Consider the following 21183-nt stretch of genomic DNA (forward strand, 5'->3'; position numbering starts at 1 on the left):
ACACACACACACACACACACACACACACACACACACACACACACACACACACACACACACACACACACACACACACACACACACACACTCGCCCCTTGTGTCCAAAGCTTTTGAACGCACCGTCACAGTCAGCAGACATCACTCAAAGATAGCCGATAATAAATATCACAGACAGGATGCATTGCTCACTCATGGCAACAGAGGTAAACACGCATACACACTCACCTTCTCAACAGGGGTGCACACTCGCACTCACAGACACACACACACATCATCATCATCATCAACAAATTCTGCCAGCGTGTGCACCCACTTAGAAAGTTATATGCATGTGTGCATACTAATAAATATACATACAAAAATCTATTTTATCTAAAATGGTAATGTAGAGAATGCACACAGGAAGATGGTATGGTATTTCCCATGTGGTTTCCTTCTGAGTGTGAGGCAACCACACACACACGTGGCATACACACATTTCCGTCCTTTTAGTCCCATTTCTTTTATTTACTGCTTTTCTAACGGCGCACTGAGCAACGGCTACAGTCTGGTCGCTTGTTTCAGGGGAATGGAATTCACTGTTAGAGTGTCAGAGAGCGAGTGAGGTTAAAACGCAGCGAGAGAGAGAGAGGCATAGGGGGGAGAGGGAGGGCATCTGAATGGAGAGAGGGACTCAGAAGTTTGTAGCTGCAGGAGTTTGTGTAGGAAGTTGAGAGATGCTGCTGGAGGAAGGAAGGGAAGAAGTGAAAGCAGGCCAAGGATCGTCATGATTCTGTGCGCGGACCTTAGAAGGCTTGTGTGAATCTGCGTGGATGCTGTTAGCGTTGGGACGTAACCTGGAGGGATTCAGTTGTTGGACTTTCAGGAACTTCACTTGGTTGTAATTTAAGTGGTATTTTGTGGAAGTTCAGACAGACTAGGAGCACTTTGTCATCGCTCGGTACGACAAGATGGATTTTCTGTCAGACCCTGATGTCATAACGCCAATCCTGGTGGTGGCTTTTCACTTTCTGACTGCAGCTGGGTTTTGGTACTACCGCCGCCGCCGCCGCCGTCAGATGCCCATCACTGACGCAGGTAAACGGTCACTGTCGACTACAGTTTTCCTCCTCCTCACTGCTGCAGTTCTGACTTATATGTCAAGATCCATGTGCTTCCTGTTTAGGCTCCGCCTCTTCTGCTTCTTTGTTAGCATGTCAGTGTCTTTTTTTCCCCCCTTTATATTAGTACCTTTAGTGTTTTCTTGGCTTGTAATGGGTGTTTGTATTAACCGTGCAGTTTTTCTATTTTAGCTTTACTGGAATGTAAAGCAGCTTGTGCTGTAAGAGCATGAAGGTTCCTCCTGTTTCATCTCCTGTTACACTGAGACACTTCATGCTTTTGTGCTGCAGGGACTTTATTGTTGTATCTACATGACTCAGTGGAGGAGAATCCATGAAAAAGGTGTTATATCGTCACATTTATGTGCATCTTCAGCTGCTTGCATGAGCTATGCTCTGTGTTTAAATCTTCATACTCTACAGTAAACAATGAAACGCTGTGCTGCCAGTAAGCTGCTAAGTTTGGTCATGTGTCCAATTATTCATACCTTTGTCTTGCATTAGGGAAATTCCTTTTAGGTTTTGTAATGTAGCCTTGGTGCTAACGCTCCTTTAAAGCCTGCTCGAGTTACATAATTAATACTGTACCTGTCCAAAGTCTGGGATGACTACATCGTTTTGACATATTGATGGTAACCTTTACACTCACGCTCAGTAGCTGCTGTTCTGTCAAAGCTTGTGTCTCATGAGCGGAAAAACTGAACCAATTTCTATGTTTGGTTTTGGGACTGTGGCTAATTTTATCTGACTGCGGTGACTGACTGGGATTCACAAGCAGAGCAGTATCTGCCATGATGTCACAGTGTGAATCAATGAGGTCGATCGGTACTGAGGGGGTGAGGCCAGATCATCTCTGATCACCGATTGAGTTGTGGTAAGAGAGAAAAGTGGGCAGTGAAAAGGCCTGCGGGAAACATGGCCGCTATGAAGATAATTAGTGATGGAAGGTGGCCAGAATATGGTTGAACTCATTTGCTTTCACTTTGGTTTAGCACAGGGGTCGGCGACTCCAGGCCTCGAGTGCCGGTGTCCTGCAGGTTTTAGATGTGTCCTCGATCCAACACAGTTGATTCAAATTGCTAAATTACCTCCCCAACATGTCTTGAAGTTCTCCAGATGCCTCAAAATCAACTAATCATTTGATTCAGGTGTGCACTCCAGGCTGCTGAAATAAGCAAAGTTTTTACTGAAAAAACCCCTGGATGGTTATTGATAGACACAAAAATATGAGGTGTGATTAGATAATTAATGCTGCTAAATATATAAGATATGTTTCCTTACACATATGTAATATTTCCTTTGAGTGCACTCACCCTCTGTATGGCTGCAAGGCGGTGAAAGTGTGACTTTCTCACCGTGTTTTGATCTTTTTGAAGCTCATTCAAAGATGGATGTGAGCGGAATTAGGTGTAAGTGTTACTAACAGATAATACGTCTCATAATACATAAAAGGAGTGTGAACACTGTCTGCGTTTAGGTGCGTGCAGTAATTCTGTTACATGTGGGTCTCACAATGACTGTGCACTTGTAGGAATGCAACTTTAGTCATTTGGGGATGTTGGGTGTGGTTGGACGTTATGAAGCATCATATTTGACTTTCATGCTGATTTACTTGTTGTTTCCAGTTTATAGAGGAGCTGCTACTGTGTAACACAGCTTGTGTGTGTGTGTGTGTGTGTCTGTCTTGTGTTTTTGTGTTTTCTCCCACACAGGAAACTCAGCGTTTCACAGTGATAGGCCAAGCATGCCAGGGTGTGTGGATGCATGGGTTTTTATATAGAAAGTACATGATGTGGTAAAAGTTGACATACTACTTAAATGTCAGTGGTTTATGCTTTCTTTGAAATTACTACGCTTTTTATTGAGCACAGGGTTTGTTGTTTACGGCGTACAGCCTGTCCAACAGCGCAACATCAGTAAATAATAAATAAGGCTTCAGTAGATTTAAAAACCTGCACCAAGGAGAAGTTAATAATCTGTCTGTTTGTTAGGATTACTCTGGGTTGAATGAAAAAGAATTAAAGTGTTACCAAAGTTGTTTAGTAGTATTTTACTAGTAATAGTTTAGCTTACCTTATATTCAATTTAATTATTTTGAAGATATCAGGATTTAGAAGCTTTTAGAAGGATTCTTTGTGAGAATGGGGCAAACTGTTGTTGTTCTCAGGACAAAATGACAAAGGGACTCAACGCATTTATGATTTGGAGGGAGATGAAGAGTCAGGTCTTTTGTGGAAAATCTTCCAAAAAGTTTGAACTTTCACAAAACTGCTCGGCTTGTAATTATATGACCGATCTGTCTGTCACCATCCACCAGAGGCAAATTTTAACCAGTTAGATCTGGATCTACAAGCTCTGTAAGCACACAAACAATGTGTCTAGATAAAAGTGAAAATGTGTGCATAAGTCACCGTAAAAATAACTAAATATCTAAAACCTCCCATGACTGCAGCCATATTGGACTGTAGTTCTTCATAGTTAGCTGACTGGTCTGAATCAGCTCTGCTTTGCTTGTAAATGCTGAAGCCTGCTGGAGTGATTTCCAGTTGTCAGAAAAAATGAAAATTCAATCGTCTCACTGTAAAAAGCAAACGTACTAAATTGAAAACAAGTTAGAGCAATGTCTGCTTTAATGTCATGACCACTGAACAGGATGATGAAGTCTTTATTTAGATGTGGGTCAATAACAAAGCCACAGTGACCCTGAATCAGCTTCACTTCCTAACAGGGTTTTACAAACTGTATCACTCTGACCTGAGCAGAAACAGTTTGTAAAACTAATTAGAATTGATTAAAGTCACGTGTAGAAACGTTGAAGGTGTTGATCTAACACGCATCTGTGTAGTATTTAATGCACAGTAGGAGTCCAGGAGTCTGCATTTAAGAACCTCAGGTGTCTGTCGTCTGTGGCCACAGGAGGGCAAATTGAATGTGATCTTAATCTGCTGAAGGGGTGAACTGGACAGCTTGTTAGTGTGCAATTGGGACATCTTAGCCACCCAGCAGGGAAAGTTTAGATTTGAAAATTGAAGAAAATGACAAACTGCCAAATATTTAACATGCAGTGTTTGTAGCTGCCAATGAAAGAGACAGAAATGGGATGAAAAGCGGAAGAGAAGAAAGAATAAAATGAAAGAGAAGGGACAGAGTGGTGCCAGGCTTCAAGTGTCACCAGAAATGGGCTAAATGAGCCCTGGGAAACAGGCCGGCTGCAAGAAAAATGGAAAATGAAAGAGAAAGTGAAAGAAGTGACAGACAACCAGGCAGGCTAGAAGAGGAAAAGCAGGACACTTGGAAGCATCCTTCACTTCCACATTTAATTTAAATTGAATCAGAGGAGGAGAACGCCAGACCACCGGAAGACCGGGCAGAAGAGAGAGTGTGTTAGAGATTAGTGGCGATAACGGCAGAGAAGGAGGGAGCGAGGGATAAGCATGCTGCGTGGTATTAGAGGCGTAAGCTCCGTCTGGTATTTTTAGTGTGGATGGTCCCTTAGTGACAGAAAGAGAGAACCACTGTGAAGACTGAGGAGGAGAAGAATACCAGAGAGGAAGAGGACACGACATGAGGAGGGATGGAGCTGAAGGAATAAGGCTGCTGTTGGAGGGAAAGGGGGGGAAAGGGGAGGAGCTTGTGTGGCTCTGTCTGAGCTTGTTGTGACTGTAAGAGTGTTTGTGAGTCACTGCCTCGCCTGGATAAGTGTGTGTACCTGTACTGTACAACACTGTCCACAGTACACATCCTGCAAGCATCAGGAGCTCGCTTTAACGTCCGCCCTTCCTCACCGCCTGGGTCCGGGTCACATGACCTGTCGGTGGATATTGTTTGACTCAGAGCTTTTAGCCAGAGCTGTGCAGACTCATTGCTTCCACACAGCTGAGATTATTCAAACCTGCGTTGGCGCTGTCTGGCACAGCTGAGCTATTTTAAGAGACTGCAAAGAACAAGCGAAGAGGCTTCATAAAAATGTGCGTTTAGTCTGTCAGCTGTGAGGACGCAAGCAGGACACTCTTTTATTTTTTTGTATTTGTTGGTTTTTTATTGCCGGGATGTGTAATCTTATGTCACATGTCGAATACCAGCCAGTTGAGAGCTAAAGAGCAGCTAGTGGGCTCTTATTAAGCACTCACCTGGATCTGAGCTTCAGCTGTGATCCAGGCCTGGCTCAGTTGGGCTCGTCATCTCATGGCTGTTACATGAACAGACTCGTGCACTAATGAGATGACTGATTCCACTCAAGCTGGTTTTCCTGTCAGTATTTAATTAAAGTCCACCTCAGCTCAAGTCCTGGCCTTCTCCTCAGTTTTCTTCTAGCTAGCAGGATTGTTTTTACAAAAGCCAGCTGTGAAGTTTGTGTGTGCATCTTTGGGGAAGGAAACCTGTGATATCAGTAAGCTGGTGGCACTGCTGGAAAGCAAAAGAATGCATGGGTGTTTGCAAAGCGTGGCAGAACAAGCCTTGATTGTATGAGTGCTTTTGTTTTCGAAACATTCAGGGAGTGGATTACATCATCCTAAATGGACGTGGCTGGAGCGAAAAAAGACATTTTTATTCTAAGAAACGACATCACTGTGGGACACGTGCATATACTTCCCTTCTAAAAATTTCCTTTAAAGGAGTCAGCTTTACGAGAAACACAATTTGTCCCTCCAGGATTTTCCTTGAGAGGTTCCTGCGTACGCATTGAAGAGGAAAGCCAGAAATAAAAGAGAGAAAACAGAGGAGATGAACACGACAGCACCCCTGCAGCTCTGCAGAGCCACCGTCAGCTGCAGTCGGAGAACACACCGTCTGTTGTGGCCTGCAAACAGAGGGCGAGCGAGCTACAGAATAAGTGACACAGAGAGAGAGAGTCGTAGCTTAGTGAGGAAGTGAGATTAGGGAGTGAAGGAGGCTGTCCTTTTCATACTCAGGGGAGGAGCTGCCAGCTGACTTTGACACACACGTGTGTGAGAGCAACTGCGCTTGGGAAAGAGTGACTGTAGGCCGGAGACATGGCAGCGACGGCAGGGATCAAGGGAAGAGGGAACGGGTGAACCACAGAGAGGGGGAGAGAGCGGAGCTGAGACTGAAACTGGTGGTACCGTCCGGTGCGCTCCTGTCGGCCACAGCTTTCAGTTTCGGATACATGGGGACAGCTTGTTACCAAAAAGACGTCTCACTGCTATCATTATCTGACTTCTGTCTCGGATTATGCGTCACTGACATCAATTCAAGGTCTGAGTAGAGGCGGAGGAGTGAAACAGTAGAACATGTGGCCCGACTACAGGAATGAGTGTAACCTCAACGCTCACCTGTACTCGCTCATGTGCTGTGCAGGTCAGTGTGAGCCCCTACCTGTGTGTGTTTGTGTGTGTGTACAGTTCATGTCAACAGGGAAGCTGTAGAGTGTGTGCAGTGCATGTTTACATGTTGCAGAGAGTCTCCTGTGAGCACGTGTTTATGTGTGTGTTTGAACAGTTCCCATTTGTGCACATGCCGGTGACAGCAGTTATGCTAAAGGTTGTCTCTATTAATCATTGTTCGTCTGAACGCAAAGGGTGAAGTGTGTGCACGTCCTGTGTTTAGAGAGCCTGGAAGGGGGTGTGTACGGCTTAACAATGCACTCTGCTGTGCATGTGTGTTTGCCTTTCTGTGGCTGCCACTCACACATCTCCACATGTCTCTGGTTTTTAAATCTTATAACCCGCATATCTGGGATTACTAACCCCAGCTGCCACGCCTGGATGAACCTGATGAATCGTTACACGATCATTAAGGACTTTAGGTTTGTAACCTAAGTTTTTCCTCTGGGTTAACAAGCCGGACTACCCGGGCAGGTTTGGGAATCAAGGCGTGTGGCGGTGGTGAAACTATTTTGCAAGAGATGTTGAAATTTGCACTCTTTGCTGAGAGGCTCTTCCGTCTATGTAAACTCCTTAGAGGGGTCACTCTGTGAGAGTCTGGGTGGGTGTGTTTTTCAGGGTTTAGGGTATCTTTGACTTTTATCCAGTTGAGATGTTTGAACCTAAAGCCTAAATCAGACTTTCTCTTTTTGAAATCTCCACAATGCTGTCGGAGCTGTTCGACAGCATTGTGGAGGTCTGAGAGGGTGTGTGTGTCACTGAGTGTGTGTTTGCATAGGTGTGGGTGTCAGACAAAGAGATAACAAGATGCTTAAGAAGGAAGTGATACTCTTTCCCCATGGTCGCGCTCTGGCATGGTGGCAGCACGTAAACAGCAGATGAAGAAGTGAAGTTCCTGGAGCAACCTTTTTTCCGATTGGCTGATGCAAATTCATTCAATAAAGTAGAGGGAAAAAACCTCTTCAGCTCTAATTTGTTTTCATATGATAAAGTATAATATTTAAAATTAATGTAAGCATATTTTTATGTCTCTATATATGGGAATTGTTTCTACTTAATTACTTTATTTCATTCCCTAATTTCTTGGTAGATTAGCTTCATCCATCTGGTCTCGTTGTTGTTTTCGGAATAAGGCGGATGTAATCAACCAGTAGTTACCGAGCAGAAACTTATGAAATGTTTTGTTTGTTTGTTTTAAAATGAGAAGAGTGGGATGCAAGAAAGATGCTAAAATGTATTAATAAATAAAAAGGAAAGAAAGAAAAAGATTAACACAGAAATATCAGGTCATCAGTGATTCCCATTTTTAATATTTTAAAACTTGAAACTACTTTCTACTTTTAACTTTGACCAGAATTATAATGGATTTTTAAATTCTACATTCACATGTATCCAAATCCATGTGAACTGAAAGGATGTGGTGCTGTTTTTCCATCAGGAAGTCAGATATTTAACTGAAAGGCGGGAAGGGTCTGTGTTTCCTCCCAGACAGGCTGATATGAACAGAGGAAAGCTGAAGAGGCTCCGCGAGTCCGTATAAAAACCAGGAGGCTGTGGTTGCGGTGAGGAGATAATGAGTTGTGGGTCAGCATCAGGCTCTATTCCTGGTCTGGCTGCCTCACTCCTCTGGCCTGGTGAGGACGCAGCCTGGAGCTGTGCCTGGCTGCAGGTCACACAGAAAGAGACTGAATCAGAGAGGCGGAAAAACCTCTGCAGAAATGTAACGAAGAGAGAAGGAAGCATAAAGAGTAAAGTTTGCACTCAAAAATAAGTGGGGCAGAAAAGTGAAATGCTTTTTAAGCATCAGGAAAACATCTTATTTTATTAAGGGTGATGTCATCCAGATAAAATATGCAGTAAAGATGTTGCAATCATGTTCGTGGACGTTTAACGAGGCTCTTATCAACAGGACCTCCAGCTGTTCTCCATGAACTTGAAGACTGAGTCTTTTTATCATGTTCGGTTCCATGTGCAGCTTTATAAAATGAGTGTGTGTAACCAAAAGCCACTACCAGTTTGACTGTGGGAGGTTTGAGCAGCACCTTCTTGTCATCCCATTGACAAAATTCAGATTGAAATTAAAGTATTCAGTCATTTAACAGAAGATTTTCGTTTTTTTGTATAAAACACATCATAATCATTGCAGACACAAACACAGTGTGACCTCTTCATCTACGTAATGCACTAAGTAATCGCAGTGGCTGCAGCATCTTTGCAGGATTTGGATTATGTAATTTACCTCTCTCTCTTTCTCTCCTTTTATTTCTCTTTGTGCAGATGAGCGGGACAGGGTGCAGAAGAAAACCTTCACAAAATGGGTCAACAAACATCTCATCAAGGTATGTATCACTAACTTTTACTGCTGGGATTGCTCAGCTGGGATTTCCAGGTTATTTTTGAATGAATGGTAATAGTTCTGAGAAAAGATCTTCAATAGAAATCACACTATAAATTGTAACAACTTACATCAATCACGTTTCAATGGTTGTTTGTGTTCTGTGTATGAAATCAGTGCTCCACACTCTGACCTCGTGTACCATCCCAGACAACATTTATTTGATAATCAATGAAGTGAGCAGTCTCGGGTCATAAAGCAGCCGGACTGTACATCTTCAGTCGAGCGGGAGCAGAGTAATAGCTTCAGAAAAAGCTCCTCTAGATGTTCCGCCTGATTTACTCCTTCTTGTCCTGCAGCTCTTCATCTCGTTCTCACGTTTCCTGTCTTCTGGCATAAAACTAACAATATATATTTTTTCCACTAAGACTTCCTGCTGGTCCCATTCTTCTCCATCCTTTTATCTGAGCTGTCAGTGCTGTTGCATCAGGCTGGTGTGTAATGATCAGCGTTAATGTGACTGTGTGCGAGCGGCACTGCTCCATCGATGGATGAGCATCTGTCTGCATCATTTAGCCCCTGTTTTATCACCGTTAGCGGCTCTGAAACTACAGCTTGTTAAATGCCTTCCCTCCCTAATGTTTAACAGAGAAAACACAGTTGAGAATGAACTGAACAAGAGTCCTAAATGAATATTTGAATGCGGTTGTGTATTTACAAATGCTTAGAGGAAGGCAGATATTTAATTATTTATGGCTAAGTTTTTGAATATGTTTGTTGATTTTTAGGGCATTAGAAAAGAAACATCCCATTTTAATAAATCTGAATGAGCAGCTGTGAGAGCCAACATTCATGTAAATGATATTCACTGTTCTTCTTTCACAATGCACGAACCAAGGTGCCATAACGCCCTGGAGACTAAATCCTCCATGACTGGATGCCTGGAGACTTTCAGTCATGCTCAAATATGAAATTAAGCTGAACGTAAAACATTTGTTGCTTAACTATATATATATATATATATATATATCTCTTTCTATAGGCCACAAACAGCTGCCCGTTCTGTCTGCATAGCGTCACATCAGCGTTCATTCACACGGTTTCTGTCACATCCATAAAGTACAGTGTGTACGCCATGTGTCACACAGGCCGTAAGGAGAATGCAGAGCATTTCTGTCACATGACCCGGGCAGGGAAACGTCCGTCTGACCCCATAACTCTGGAGCAACTGTCGTCAGAGCTGCCCAGCCTGAAAATGTAACTCTGTATCAGCTGGCGCTGCCAGGCCAACGCCGACTGTGAATGTAGGTCAGAGATGAAGAGACAGAGCGGCCGCGAGAGATGTTAATGATTTTATTTTTTTTTGTTCTCTTTTTGAGAGCTCGAAATTCAGCTTATATTTTCTAATGGGAGGTCACGTCATCTGTGCAGTCATACAAGTTTAAAGTGTTGTTCGAATGTTGAATTAATCCGTTAACGTCACAGAGTATTAAACTGCCAATGTGAATGAGCCGGTTTTAGTTGAGCGATGATCCGGTCTGTCACATTTTCTTGAATCTTATCGGTTCATTTTAATCAGTGATGGTGTCTGCACAACAGTTTTGGTTTCAAAATAAGCTGAAACTCTATGTCGGGCCTTTAGGCAGAATTGATAATGAGTTGCAGCATCTCTGTTCTCTGTGACAGGAAAAATTAAATTTATTTAGGCTGTTTGCAATTTGTCAGTGACATTATTTTGTTTTGTTATTATCTGTTTTCTAATTGATCAAAACACACAATGACCGATTAATCAGTTGAAATGTGTATTTTTGTATGCTTGCACCGTGCGAGCCATTACATTGGACAGTTTATTTTGAGTTGTATTAGTAAAGTGAGTTCTGACTTATTGTTTTGGTGAATTTTGTTCAATCAAAACTTACCCATAAGGACGTAAGACCTAAGAAAATGTATTGGAAACAATGCTGTGCGCTTGAATAGACAGAAGTGTGAAATAGCTGTGTGCTTTGCGTCATATATCGACTCTCAGCCAGCACTGTTAAACCTACAAACCTCCGCCCTGTCAGCTGGGAGAAATGCAGCGAAAACAAGGATGAGCGAGACAAAAGATGAAGAACGGAAGGCTGAATCAAAACTAAACTCTGGAGATAAAAACAAAGAGCCTGTTAAAGAAAAGATAAAGGGACGTTAGGTAGCATAATGGCTCTTCGCTTCCTGTTTGTTGTTGATGTCTGTGTATGTGCGCCAAGTCTGGTTTATTTCTGGCTGCTGAGGTGTGCTCAGGTATTCTGGTGTATACAGTGCACACAGGGGCCAATGTAAACACTGTCCTCCAGGCTACCTGCTGGCATGCAGTGACACACTTTGACCCAGCAGTTTGTTGACACAGTGAAGACAAACACGGCAGCTGTGGATTAAGAAGTCATGCAGTCTGTCTCCTGTCCATGTTAAGGGAAACTTAAGTTTTAACATCAGAAAAAACTACCCAAGAAGCTGCTGTCGGAGGAAGTCTCATTTCATACTTCCATATATAAAGAGGTTGGCTGAAACTGGTAATTGACTGGCACTTGGTGCTTTTCTATTCTTAATGTGCACTCAGAGTGAAAAAAAGAGCTTTATTTTACAACTTTTAATTTACCAATCATACACATGTGTTTAGTTTCTTGCAGAAAAAACACTTAAGCATGCTGATTGGAGGAGCAGGGGTCAAACTACCAACCCTCCAACTCCTGAACTAGAGTACAAATTCTGGACACATGTTTTAGAAGAATGGATTAAAAAAACTGTTTATCTGTTACTAGGTTGAAAGGTTGAGAAGAGGACTTAAAAATGTGTAGTTTACTTAAAAAGTAAAATATGAGGTCCTGAGGCGACAGATGTTGTGTTTCATGGACTCAAACATAGCAGCAAGCTTGTTTATGCTTCTCTCAAAAAAACGTTGGGCTCATCACTCATCGATTAGTGCAGTGTGTCATCACCCACTCAAATGATCACGGACTGCGCCCAAGGCAAAGACTGAACTGCCACCTTATAGCACAGGTTATCCATTTCTGTGACCCTTGTGTGGCAACACACGGATTTTGTTTGTTTTGGCTGATCATGCAAGTCCTATCACATTAAACGGCATGTCAGTCCACGAAACACGTTTATAACTGGCATCAAATAATTTCCATCATCTATTCTGTCGTCTTACTATAGCTTTCAATCCGAATGTATCCAAATGTGACAAAATGCTGTTTGAACTGATAGGTGTTGTATTTTTGTCCAAAATCAGCGTGACCTACATTTGTGTTCACTGTGCCAGAAGCTCCAGGTGCTGTCAGGCAGCCTGGGGTATTTTAACATTGGCTCTGTATGACAGTATGCTTTACTGCCAGAAGCATCTGCTGTCACTGCACATCAGGCACAGCTGGCTGAGGGAGCGGCGTCCCTTAAAACAGCTGATCAAAAGATCAATTTGGGTTTAAATTGCAGTTTTAAATTCAGTGACAGTGGCACAGCGCTGAGCTCTGTTGCATCTTATAGCAGCTAATTTCATTTTCAATGAGAAGTAATTCCAACAATGTGACTGGTTTTACATTTTAGCCCAAAAAGTCAGGCTGAATGTTCTTTTTTTTTAATCCACTAATTGCTGAGACTTTGTTTGAAAATATTTTCTGAGCTCACCTTCAATGACTCTGTGGAGCTGAACTCAAATAATGTCTTTGTTTCCCCTGACAAACAGAAGAACGAGGAACCGAATTTAAACTTTGTTAGCCAAGATTTGGTTCATGCACTACTGTATTATAATATACAAAAGGCGGTTAAACTCAGTGTTAAGCTCAAAATAACAGTCCTTTCTGAGCAGAAGTCAATTTCAGATACAGATTTGTTGTAGTTATTTATGGTCTAAAAAGCTGCTGAAGAAGGTGAAGTTGTTGCAGTGCAGCAGCTAGCATGTCCATCTGAATTACTGAAAGTGACTGAAGGTATTAGGATGATGGTTTATTGGCAGTGACATGCAGAGCTTACAGTAAACTGAGGATGAGGGCTATGAACTGTGTGCCATGTTGAGCCTGTGACACACACGGGCACTATTAGACAATAAACTGCACCTCATTTCCAGGCACTGGTGGATACACCATGTCTTCCTGTCATCTAATTAACACTCGTTACATCAGCGTGCCTCCGAAGCAGCTCGTGTCACCCTTCCACAGAGACGCGGAGGCAGCGAGAGGAGGGTGAGGAAGTGACACAGATGAGCGAGGGAGAGAAAAATAGACAGTGAAATGAGGTTTAGTAGAAGAGGTTATTGAGGACAAAGGGTGGAGTGCTGCTACTTCTGTGACTGCTGATTAAAACTGAAGCCCTCGGGGTATCTTATCTTTAACAAGAATGGGTGATAATGCAGAGTATCATTACATAACTTAACTTAAAGGTGATGTTATTTATTTTAGATTATATCTTTATTATTTGTACCTGATTCAGTGAGTCTGCAGTCATGTTCCGGCAGCCTACTCTTGTGCCTGTCTTGCCCTCTTCTGGAAACACATGGCAGTGCATTTTCCAGGAATGCAGCAAACCCGAGTTCCTGCTGGTGCTGCGCGAAGCAGTAAAAATCCCTCTAATGCAGGTGGACGTTTGTCCTTGCTTACATAAGTGGGTCTGCATTTTTGAAGCACTTCGGTCGACCTTTGCCGCCTGCCAGTTTTTCTCACTTTCCTCGCTCTTTCTGATGAAGAACGCTCGCACTGAAATGTTTTATTTACAAAAGAAAAGCTTTTGTTCTTGTTTGGCTGTGCCTTTTAAGAGTCTGTCTAGTGCCTTTATTTCAAACTGGAGATTTAGAAAGGAGGTCTATGCTGGGGGAACAACCTAGTTTTAGACATGGTTAGTTCATGTCAGGTTCAGGTCTGCTCGCTAAATTCTAATGTGCAGGGCAGGATGCCGTAATTAATATTTCACAGGTGAGAGACAAAGTTTCCACTTGTCTGTCTTTTAGAAACAGAAGCATCAAAGCAAAAATATGTAGATTTCATTCCATGTTGACAGTAATTACACTGTAAATTGTTACATCATTACAAAGTTTATCAGTGGCAGATGGGACTGTAAGTAAAACACTTTTAACCAATTTAAGAGCTAATAAACTGTATACGAAAGATGGATGCCTCATGACATCACCTGTTAGTTGATGGGATCCGCATTTAAAGCTTCAGCATTAGCATATTAGCAATCACAATGTTTTTTAATGCTGCTTTTTAATGCCGTTCAGCTGGGCACTTTAACGTGGGTATCTGTGGGGATTTGAGGCTCTAGAGGAACTGGACACCTGTTTTTGTAAAACTCCTGCATTGAATTTTTCTGCCTCGGAGGTTTCAGCATGGTGCAGCTGTCGTATTAGTCTCTTTTTTCCTCTTTCCCGTAAAGCTTTGCTCACTCTTCGCTGCTTGATCCAGTTTTCCCTCTCTGCTGAGCCTCAAACAGTCTCCGTTTGTCTGTCCGTCCATCCGTCCCACTGAGTGTCCCACTTTCACACAAAACCGCCGCTGATGCTGATCGCTCTGCTCGGCCCGCTCGCTGAGTCACTGTGTCAGTGACCGCCAGCAGTGACGACCCGCTGCCACCCTGTTTTATTTCAAGGCAACATCATGGCAACGGAGACAAGAGGGCACAGCTGGTGCTTCATCTCTGTTGGCCAGGCAACCGCTGTCACCAGGCCTGTCAGCTGTGGGGCAATCGGCCTGACAGATGTCAACAGTGTTGAGTCAACAGAGGGATGACTGCAGCGTAAAATTAACTTTTTTTTTTCTTTCTCCCTTTACTTCCTCCTCCCTGTTCATTTCCTGTCTGTCCCTGCTCCCTCTCTCCTTCCTTTACATCCCTGCCTCTCTCTTAGGTGAGGAAGCACATCACAGACCTGTACGAGGACCTGAGAGATGGACACAACCTGATTTCCTTGCTGGAAGTCCTCTCTGGAGTCACCCTGGTAAGGGATTTTTATCTCTGACACACACATTCATCTCGTATCTCACTGCGATATTTTCCATCACGCACACGCTGTTGTTCCAATTCCAAGCATACAAATCCAGTGACTGTTATGTAAGCCGGTTTCACACATGACTTCTTGGGCAATTTTGGGACAATGATGTCGGGACATCGTCCTCAGTTTCCCTCCTGTTTTTGATGATGATGTAAGAATTTACGAGTCAGTCTCTGAATGGTCTAGTTGCAGACAGGTAGATTAATGTAAAGGGACTGCTGACTCAGGTCTGCAGGAGCACACGCACACAGGGGACAGTGTCACCTGACGACGTCACCTTCAGGACATCAGATCGGATTGAGGGAGACTGACAGCGCAACAGTCAGACATAATAAGTGTTTCATAGAGAAGAGGACAAACTGTGATGAGGCCATCACCATTTCCTCACTGTTGTAGAGTCTCACTGATTAAGGCTTTACCCACTGCCCTTTTTTTGAGCTTCAGAGCTGCTGTGGGGGCATTAAGTTGTATAATTTCCTAACTGCAACAAAATTAGCTTCAGCATAACTTTGGCATTTACCTGTAAAATTATTTCTTATAGAGAAAATTGGAAGCAGACGCAGGTCTTACTTTTTCCCCCTCACACTTTCCAAGGCCTCGCCCAATAAACACAACAGCAAGAGAGAGCTGTTCCTGTGCCTGTAGAGCAAGATGTATGCTGTCCATAGCTTCTTTGCTAGCCCTAATTTAATAATAAAAATCTGTTAGAGGTGTAAAAAGAGGCTTTAAGTTAGCAGCGATGAGGTGAACTGAAGCATAATAATCACTTCTGTGATAGAGAGGGATGTTCAACAAGTAGGTTATCCAAATCAACTACATATGAAACAAATATTCAATACTAGAATATTTGTATGCAGGCTTAGCTGTGATGGAATTAGATATTAAAATTCCTGTTTTTCCATATCCAGACATTTCTGCCCGTGTGCATTTAGAGGTGAACTTTCCAGGATGAAGTGCACTACTTTTTTCCTTGTTTCATCTCTTAACCTTTGGTGTAGAGAGAGCTTAGTTGTTGCATCACACCAAACCACAGCTGTCACTGTGTCCTGGCGTCCGTGTCAAACCACCAGAGGTTAACACGACGGTTTCACGTGGTGTGCTGCAACTATTTGAGGTTCATGCATGAATGTGTAAAGAGTCATTGACTAAACAGTCCTACCACAGAGTTTGTTTTGTAGGCTTCAGTAGATGGACGTGGGCCTGTCAGCAGACGGATGTGCCCAGCTGATTTGAATTGTCTGTTTATGCCGAGTGATCCTTTTGAGCCATTTATATTCTTTCCTTAATTTACAGCTACTGAGCTTTTGTTTCATCGTCATTCTGTTCTGTTATTCAGCCGTTCTCATCCTGCATCTCTTCTTCCTCTGTTTTTTTTTTTCCCCTTTCCTCTTCTTGTGCATTTCCACCCTTCTGTTACCATAGCAACAGAAGAGCGGCCCTCCATTGAAAAGGGCATACGCCTCGCGGGCCCCCCCTCTCATCTCGCTCGGAGGGGAGGATGAGGAGGAGGAAGGAGCTCAGGGAGTATGTTCGAACTCGAAGCCCTCTGCCCCTCCACCCGCCACCGCTCACACTCTCACTCCTGACCTTTGACCCCTTCAGCTTCACACTCTGCCCCCATAGGCGGAGCTGCGAGGCTGCATGAGAGTGCTGTGCCACTGACTTTTGACCTACAAAACTGTACATAGCACGAGTCAGTGCTGCATTACTGTGTCACTACAGGGCGTCGCCATTTCTGTTGGGTGATAGCATCGATACTCCTAGTTAAATTTTCCACTTTCTTCTCTTTGACTGTTAGATTGATAAATATATAAATAAATATAAAACAAAATATCATAAACTTTCAAAAACAGCGTTATTAAAGTGTGTTTTCACTCAACAGATAGCTGCTATTTTGCATGTCACAGCAAAATGTAGTGTATGCAGAAGTGCCTGTACCTGCATTATTTCTAATGGCCAGCAGGTGGCGGCGACTGTAATAGCAAAAAGAAGTCAGATTGTGTTGAAGTCTATGGGAAGGTTAGCCTACTTCTCATTGGATTTATGGGCACTGTAAACAATTTCCTGGTTAGTTTATGATGTCAGTCGATTTTAAATCTTAGGGAAGACAAGATGATGATCATTTTCTAAATTATGGTCCGACTGAGAGTAAAATAGAAGATAAAAAGGAGTATGGTGCAGCACGTGGTTGCCTCATGGTTAAGAACTCATTTTTGTAAGAAGTTTCTCTGTGAGATCCACACTGCATATGATACCTAGTTTTAAAAAAAAACTGCATCCATCTTTTATGTATAGTCTGTGATATGACACAAATATTTCTTACTTCTATTTAATTTATAAAGCAAATCTGTTTCCTTTGAAGAGTAAAGATGAAAATGATCAAAACTGAGTCCAGGAACTCAAATGTCACACAAATTGTGAATAATTTTAAAACAAATTTCAAGTATTTCTTTCTCATTGGGCAAATGGTGTTAAATTCTGGGTGCATTATAAATTTTCCATTAGCAGTTTATTTATTTTAATTCCAGTTTTCCTCGTGATGTCTTTGTACTGGCCAGTAAATAAGTGCATCCCTGTTTAATCCTGATTGAATTTTACATACATTAGAAATGTAGCTTTGTACAGACCACGGGTGGAAAAAAGGTAAAATGTACGATTTATTATATGTCAGTTAAATAATACAAACACAGTAATGAATAAAGTAGAAAAAACTCTCCTCTCCTTTCAGTCTGTAATGATTAATCCTGAGTGAACCTTCTCTTTACCAGCACGGTGTGAACCATATCTGCATCCCGCACTTTACTCGTCTACTCTTTACAGCCAAAGTGTGTGTGTGATCTTTCTTTCTCTTAAACTCCGTCTTTTCTCCATCTGAACTTCAACTTGGATGTTTGTTTGTGAAAATCTGTTTACGATTAAAGAAAAGACGGTCTGATGTGAAGTCTGCATTTTTAATGCTAAACCAGCATGGTTTGAGCCTCCACAACGTTGGCATGTCTTTAACGGCTCCTGTTGAAGACAGCGCCCTCCAGAGGATCATTTCACGTCAATAAAACTGCTCTGTGTTTTGACCTCACTGCACTGTTGATTGAGATCGGCTTTATTTGCACTCACTGCTGCCTCCTTTGTGTTTTCTCCGTCTTGAAAAACGCTGAATTTAATTTCCTGTTTCACCATCTTTACGATTCTTATCTCTGCTCTCTTGTTGCAGCCCAGAGAAAAGGGCCGAATGAGATTTCATCGACTACAGAATGTCCAAATAGCGCTGGACTTCCTCAAACAGAGACAGGTAAGCTCACATGTGGACACACACAGCATTTGTCTTCATCACCCTTCTGAATGATAAATATTTTTATTATTGGCTTGATAACCCTTTTATAAAACAGTACTGTCCTTAATTTGAGCACATGAGTTAATTCATTTCTATATAACCGCTGATCAGGGGAAAAAAGTAGTGTTCGATTCCAGGAAGAGACACAAGTCTTCTTTTAGGGTTAGCGGCTGAAAGTAGCTTCAGATATGCTTCAAATTGTCTCTTTTATTTTTGCAAAACTTAACATCAGTACATTCTACATACTAGTATATTCTCGCAGCACGACAGCTATCTTAAGAAACCACTGGAAGGTTATTTTGAATTTTGAATAATTGTTTTTCCCTCACAAGTTTTTCTTCCACTATTTATGCACAAATTTCGTCACGTTGCATCTTCATTAGCAGCTCAGAGAAACGGCACAGTGACCGTCTCCCACGAGAGCACTGAACAAATGTCCATGCTAACTCTCAGTACATGAAAAACATGCAATTATCTTTGCTTTCACTGAGATAATGATTCAAAAGATCATTTCCCCACCCCACAGCTGACACGATCATGAATCTCCACTGTGCTCATGTGTCTACGCAGTAACATGGTTAGCTGATGTGTTACACATTAAGCTCTCAGGGGACACAAGTGGGATAGCTGCTGGTTTTAATGTCACTTTTAATGCCATATATTTCAATAATAATGTACACCAAGGTAAAATATTTCAAAATCAAAGGAAGTGGTTTGTATGTAAAGTATCATTAACAGTGAAGTTCAAAGGTGTTTTAATGTATGTGGCAGCGCAGGCTTGAAGTAAAAATGGTTAACCTGCAGTGCCATATCTCCTCCTCGTGCTGTCTTTTATCACACAGCATCATCTTTTTTTATCTGCTCCTCTCTGCTTTCATCTCTTCCATTGTTTCCTTCCTCCCTCTCTTGCTGCCTCAAATTAATCTCTCACTGTTTTGCTGCCAAACTGCAGCTCTTCCTCCTCCTTATCTGAACAGTCCCATCTTTCTTAAATCGCCTCCCTTGTCTCCATCTCATTCCCCAGAGAGAGGAGGACTGACCTTTTCTTCTTAGTTTCATCGCAGGTCTAATTATGCAGACCGGATAGCTGAGCTTAGGCGGAGCTACATGATTTAATAAGGTCTCAGAGAGCTTTGTACAATTAATGAGCATGATAGGTGAAGGGGAGACTGTTCTTAATACTTGCAAGGAAAAAAGAATAAGTTATGTTTTCTCTTGTCTTGAATCCAGTCAGGTGCCTTTGTGTCAGAAACAAATACTCTGGTCTGTTTTCTAGGTCAAACTTGTGAATATCAGGAACGATGACATCACGGATGGGAACCCCAAACTGACATTAGGACTCATCTGGACCATCATCCTTCACTTCCAGGTCTGTGTCCTTCACTTGGCATCTTTGTTTCTGGCGCTCTGTGTTCTCCTCTGATTTGTAGCCGATGTGGTCAAACCAGCATCTGCAAAGTCCTTAAAGTCAGCATTAGAGGGACGTAATGGGCAGGAAGGCTTTAGAATGATGTAATACCACTAATTAATTACATGGTTTGCATCATTACTGCTAACTGGGGTTTAAATGGATTGGTCCAAATATCGGCATTACTCTGAGTCAGGATTAGAGTTTTATTGCTGCCATGTTGAGCTTGGCTGGACATTTGCATCCTGGCAAACTGGTTAGTAGTTATGAAACTGAAGAATTGTTTGAGTGGTTAAAACAAAGTGTGTTTGTGTGTGTATTCATGGTCTGCTGTGGAATCTGATCAAGATGCATTCTGGGTATTAACTGCATTCTAGTTTTCTTTAGTGCCTCAGTAATCATCGAGCAGATTCATATACATTATATTGTTTTGCCCCAATCTGAACAAGGCCAGGTGCACTAAGGCACTCAGGCTTATGTGTGACTTATGTATAACTGATGTTATTGCCCTAAGTATATGTAAGCTCTGAGCCGGGCCTTGCCCGAGTGCTTCATCTTAAACCCAACATAAGGATTTACTTTGGAGCACACAAAGCAACATGTTAAGGTTCCATCAGGGCCCTTATCCTTTGCTATCTGTAATATTATGTCAAAGGTAGCTTCAAAGTTAGACCACGAGTCACTGTGTGAGAAGAAGCAATAAATAAATTGCAGTGTGTGCCCTTTTCTCTGGTGTTGGATCAGGACTTGATGTTATTAGCTAATGATATATTTAGTTTTAGGGGTTAGTTCAAATCACAGATTTTTTACACTGAAGCAGTTTTGGCTAAGATTGCTAGACATTCTTTGCATTGCTATCAAAAACATTCAAAGTGAATATAAATGTCTAAAGTTTGGACCGCAGAGCTCAACAGTGTGCAACTCGTGACTGAATGTTGTCTCAAGGACAGCTTGTTTAGTCTAGACAGCCGGCTCTTGGGATCCTCACGTAGAATCATGTCCACCAAATGTTTCTGCACCAGTTTTGCCTGCAGACAGCATTGTTCTCTATTAAATCATTAGTGTGGGTTGCCTTGTACCGCTGGGCCCGAGTCATGCGTGACAACAAAGCTAGAAACCAAAGCAAGACTTTTGAAATCGATCAAAACTTTTCCCGTGTCCCTGTTTCTTATTTTCATGGCGTGGACTCAACTCTTTGCTTTTGTCATATTCAGTACTGGACAGAAAGGAGAAGCTGCAGTTGTCTCAGTCGGCCACTAGGTTGTGCTGTAATATGACCCTCAGCAGGGTGACATTGCCAGCTGGTTGCCATAGAAACAGCAATGCACGACACCCCTGCATGACTCAGCAAGACATCAATGAGTTTGGTAAAGAGATGAAGGGTGAAAGAGTGCTGGAGGACAGGACAGGGATGTGAAGCGGACTGCAGGAGCTCCGGACGGAAGAAATGAACGAGTGCTAAAAATGAATCAGTGGGAAGGAGGGAATTGGCTCACAGCAGCAGATTGTTTGAGTTTCAGGAGTTCAGCGAGTTCACTAGATGAGGACAGTTTTTAGAGCTGGTGTGGGAAACTCCAGTCACATGGCTCTGCTGCTGGACTCGGACTAGCTGGACTTGATTTAGTGCTTGTCAAATAAACAGAAAGTG

General features: G+C 42.5%; 1 protein-coding gene across 1 annotated transcript in view; it reads left to right on the forward strand.

The window, feature by feature from the left end:
• The window catches only part of macf1a (microtubule actin crosslinking factor 1a), a 229969-nt gene that overhangs the window by 89377 nt on the left and 119409 nt on the right, over positions 1–21183 (forward strand). Inside the window, exons 3-6 of the mRNA XM_013915833.1 lie at positions 8723–8784; positions 14653–14742; positions 18008–18085; positions 19404–19496. Coding sequence (XP_013771287.1) covers positions 8723–8784; positions 14653–14742; positions 18008–18085; positions 19404–19496 — 323 coding nt within the window. The remainder of the gene's footprint in view (positions 1–8722; positions 8785–14652; positions 14743–18007; positions 18086–19403; positions 19497–21183) is intronic.

This window comes from Pundamilia nyererei, unplaced genomic scaffold (genome assembly GCF_000239375.1).
Source record: "Pundamilia nyererei isolate P.nyererei 1_Seehausen unplaced genomic scaffold, PunNye1.0 scaffold00374, whole genome shotgun sequence".
Classification (NCBI taxonomy): Eukaryota; Metazoa; Chordata; class Actinopteri; order Cichliformes; family Cichlidae; genus Pundamilia; species Pundamilia nyererei.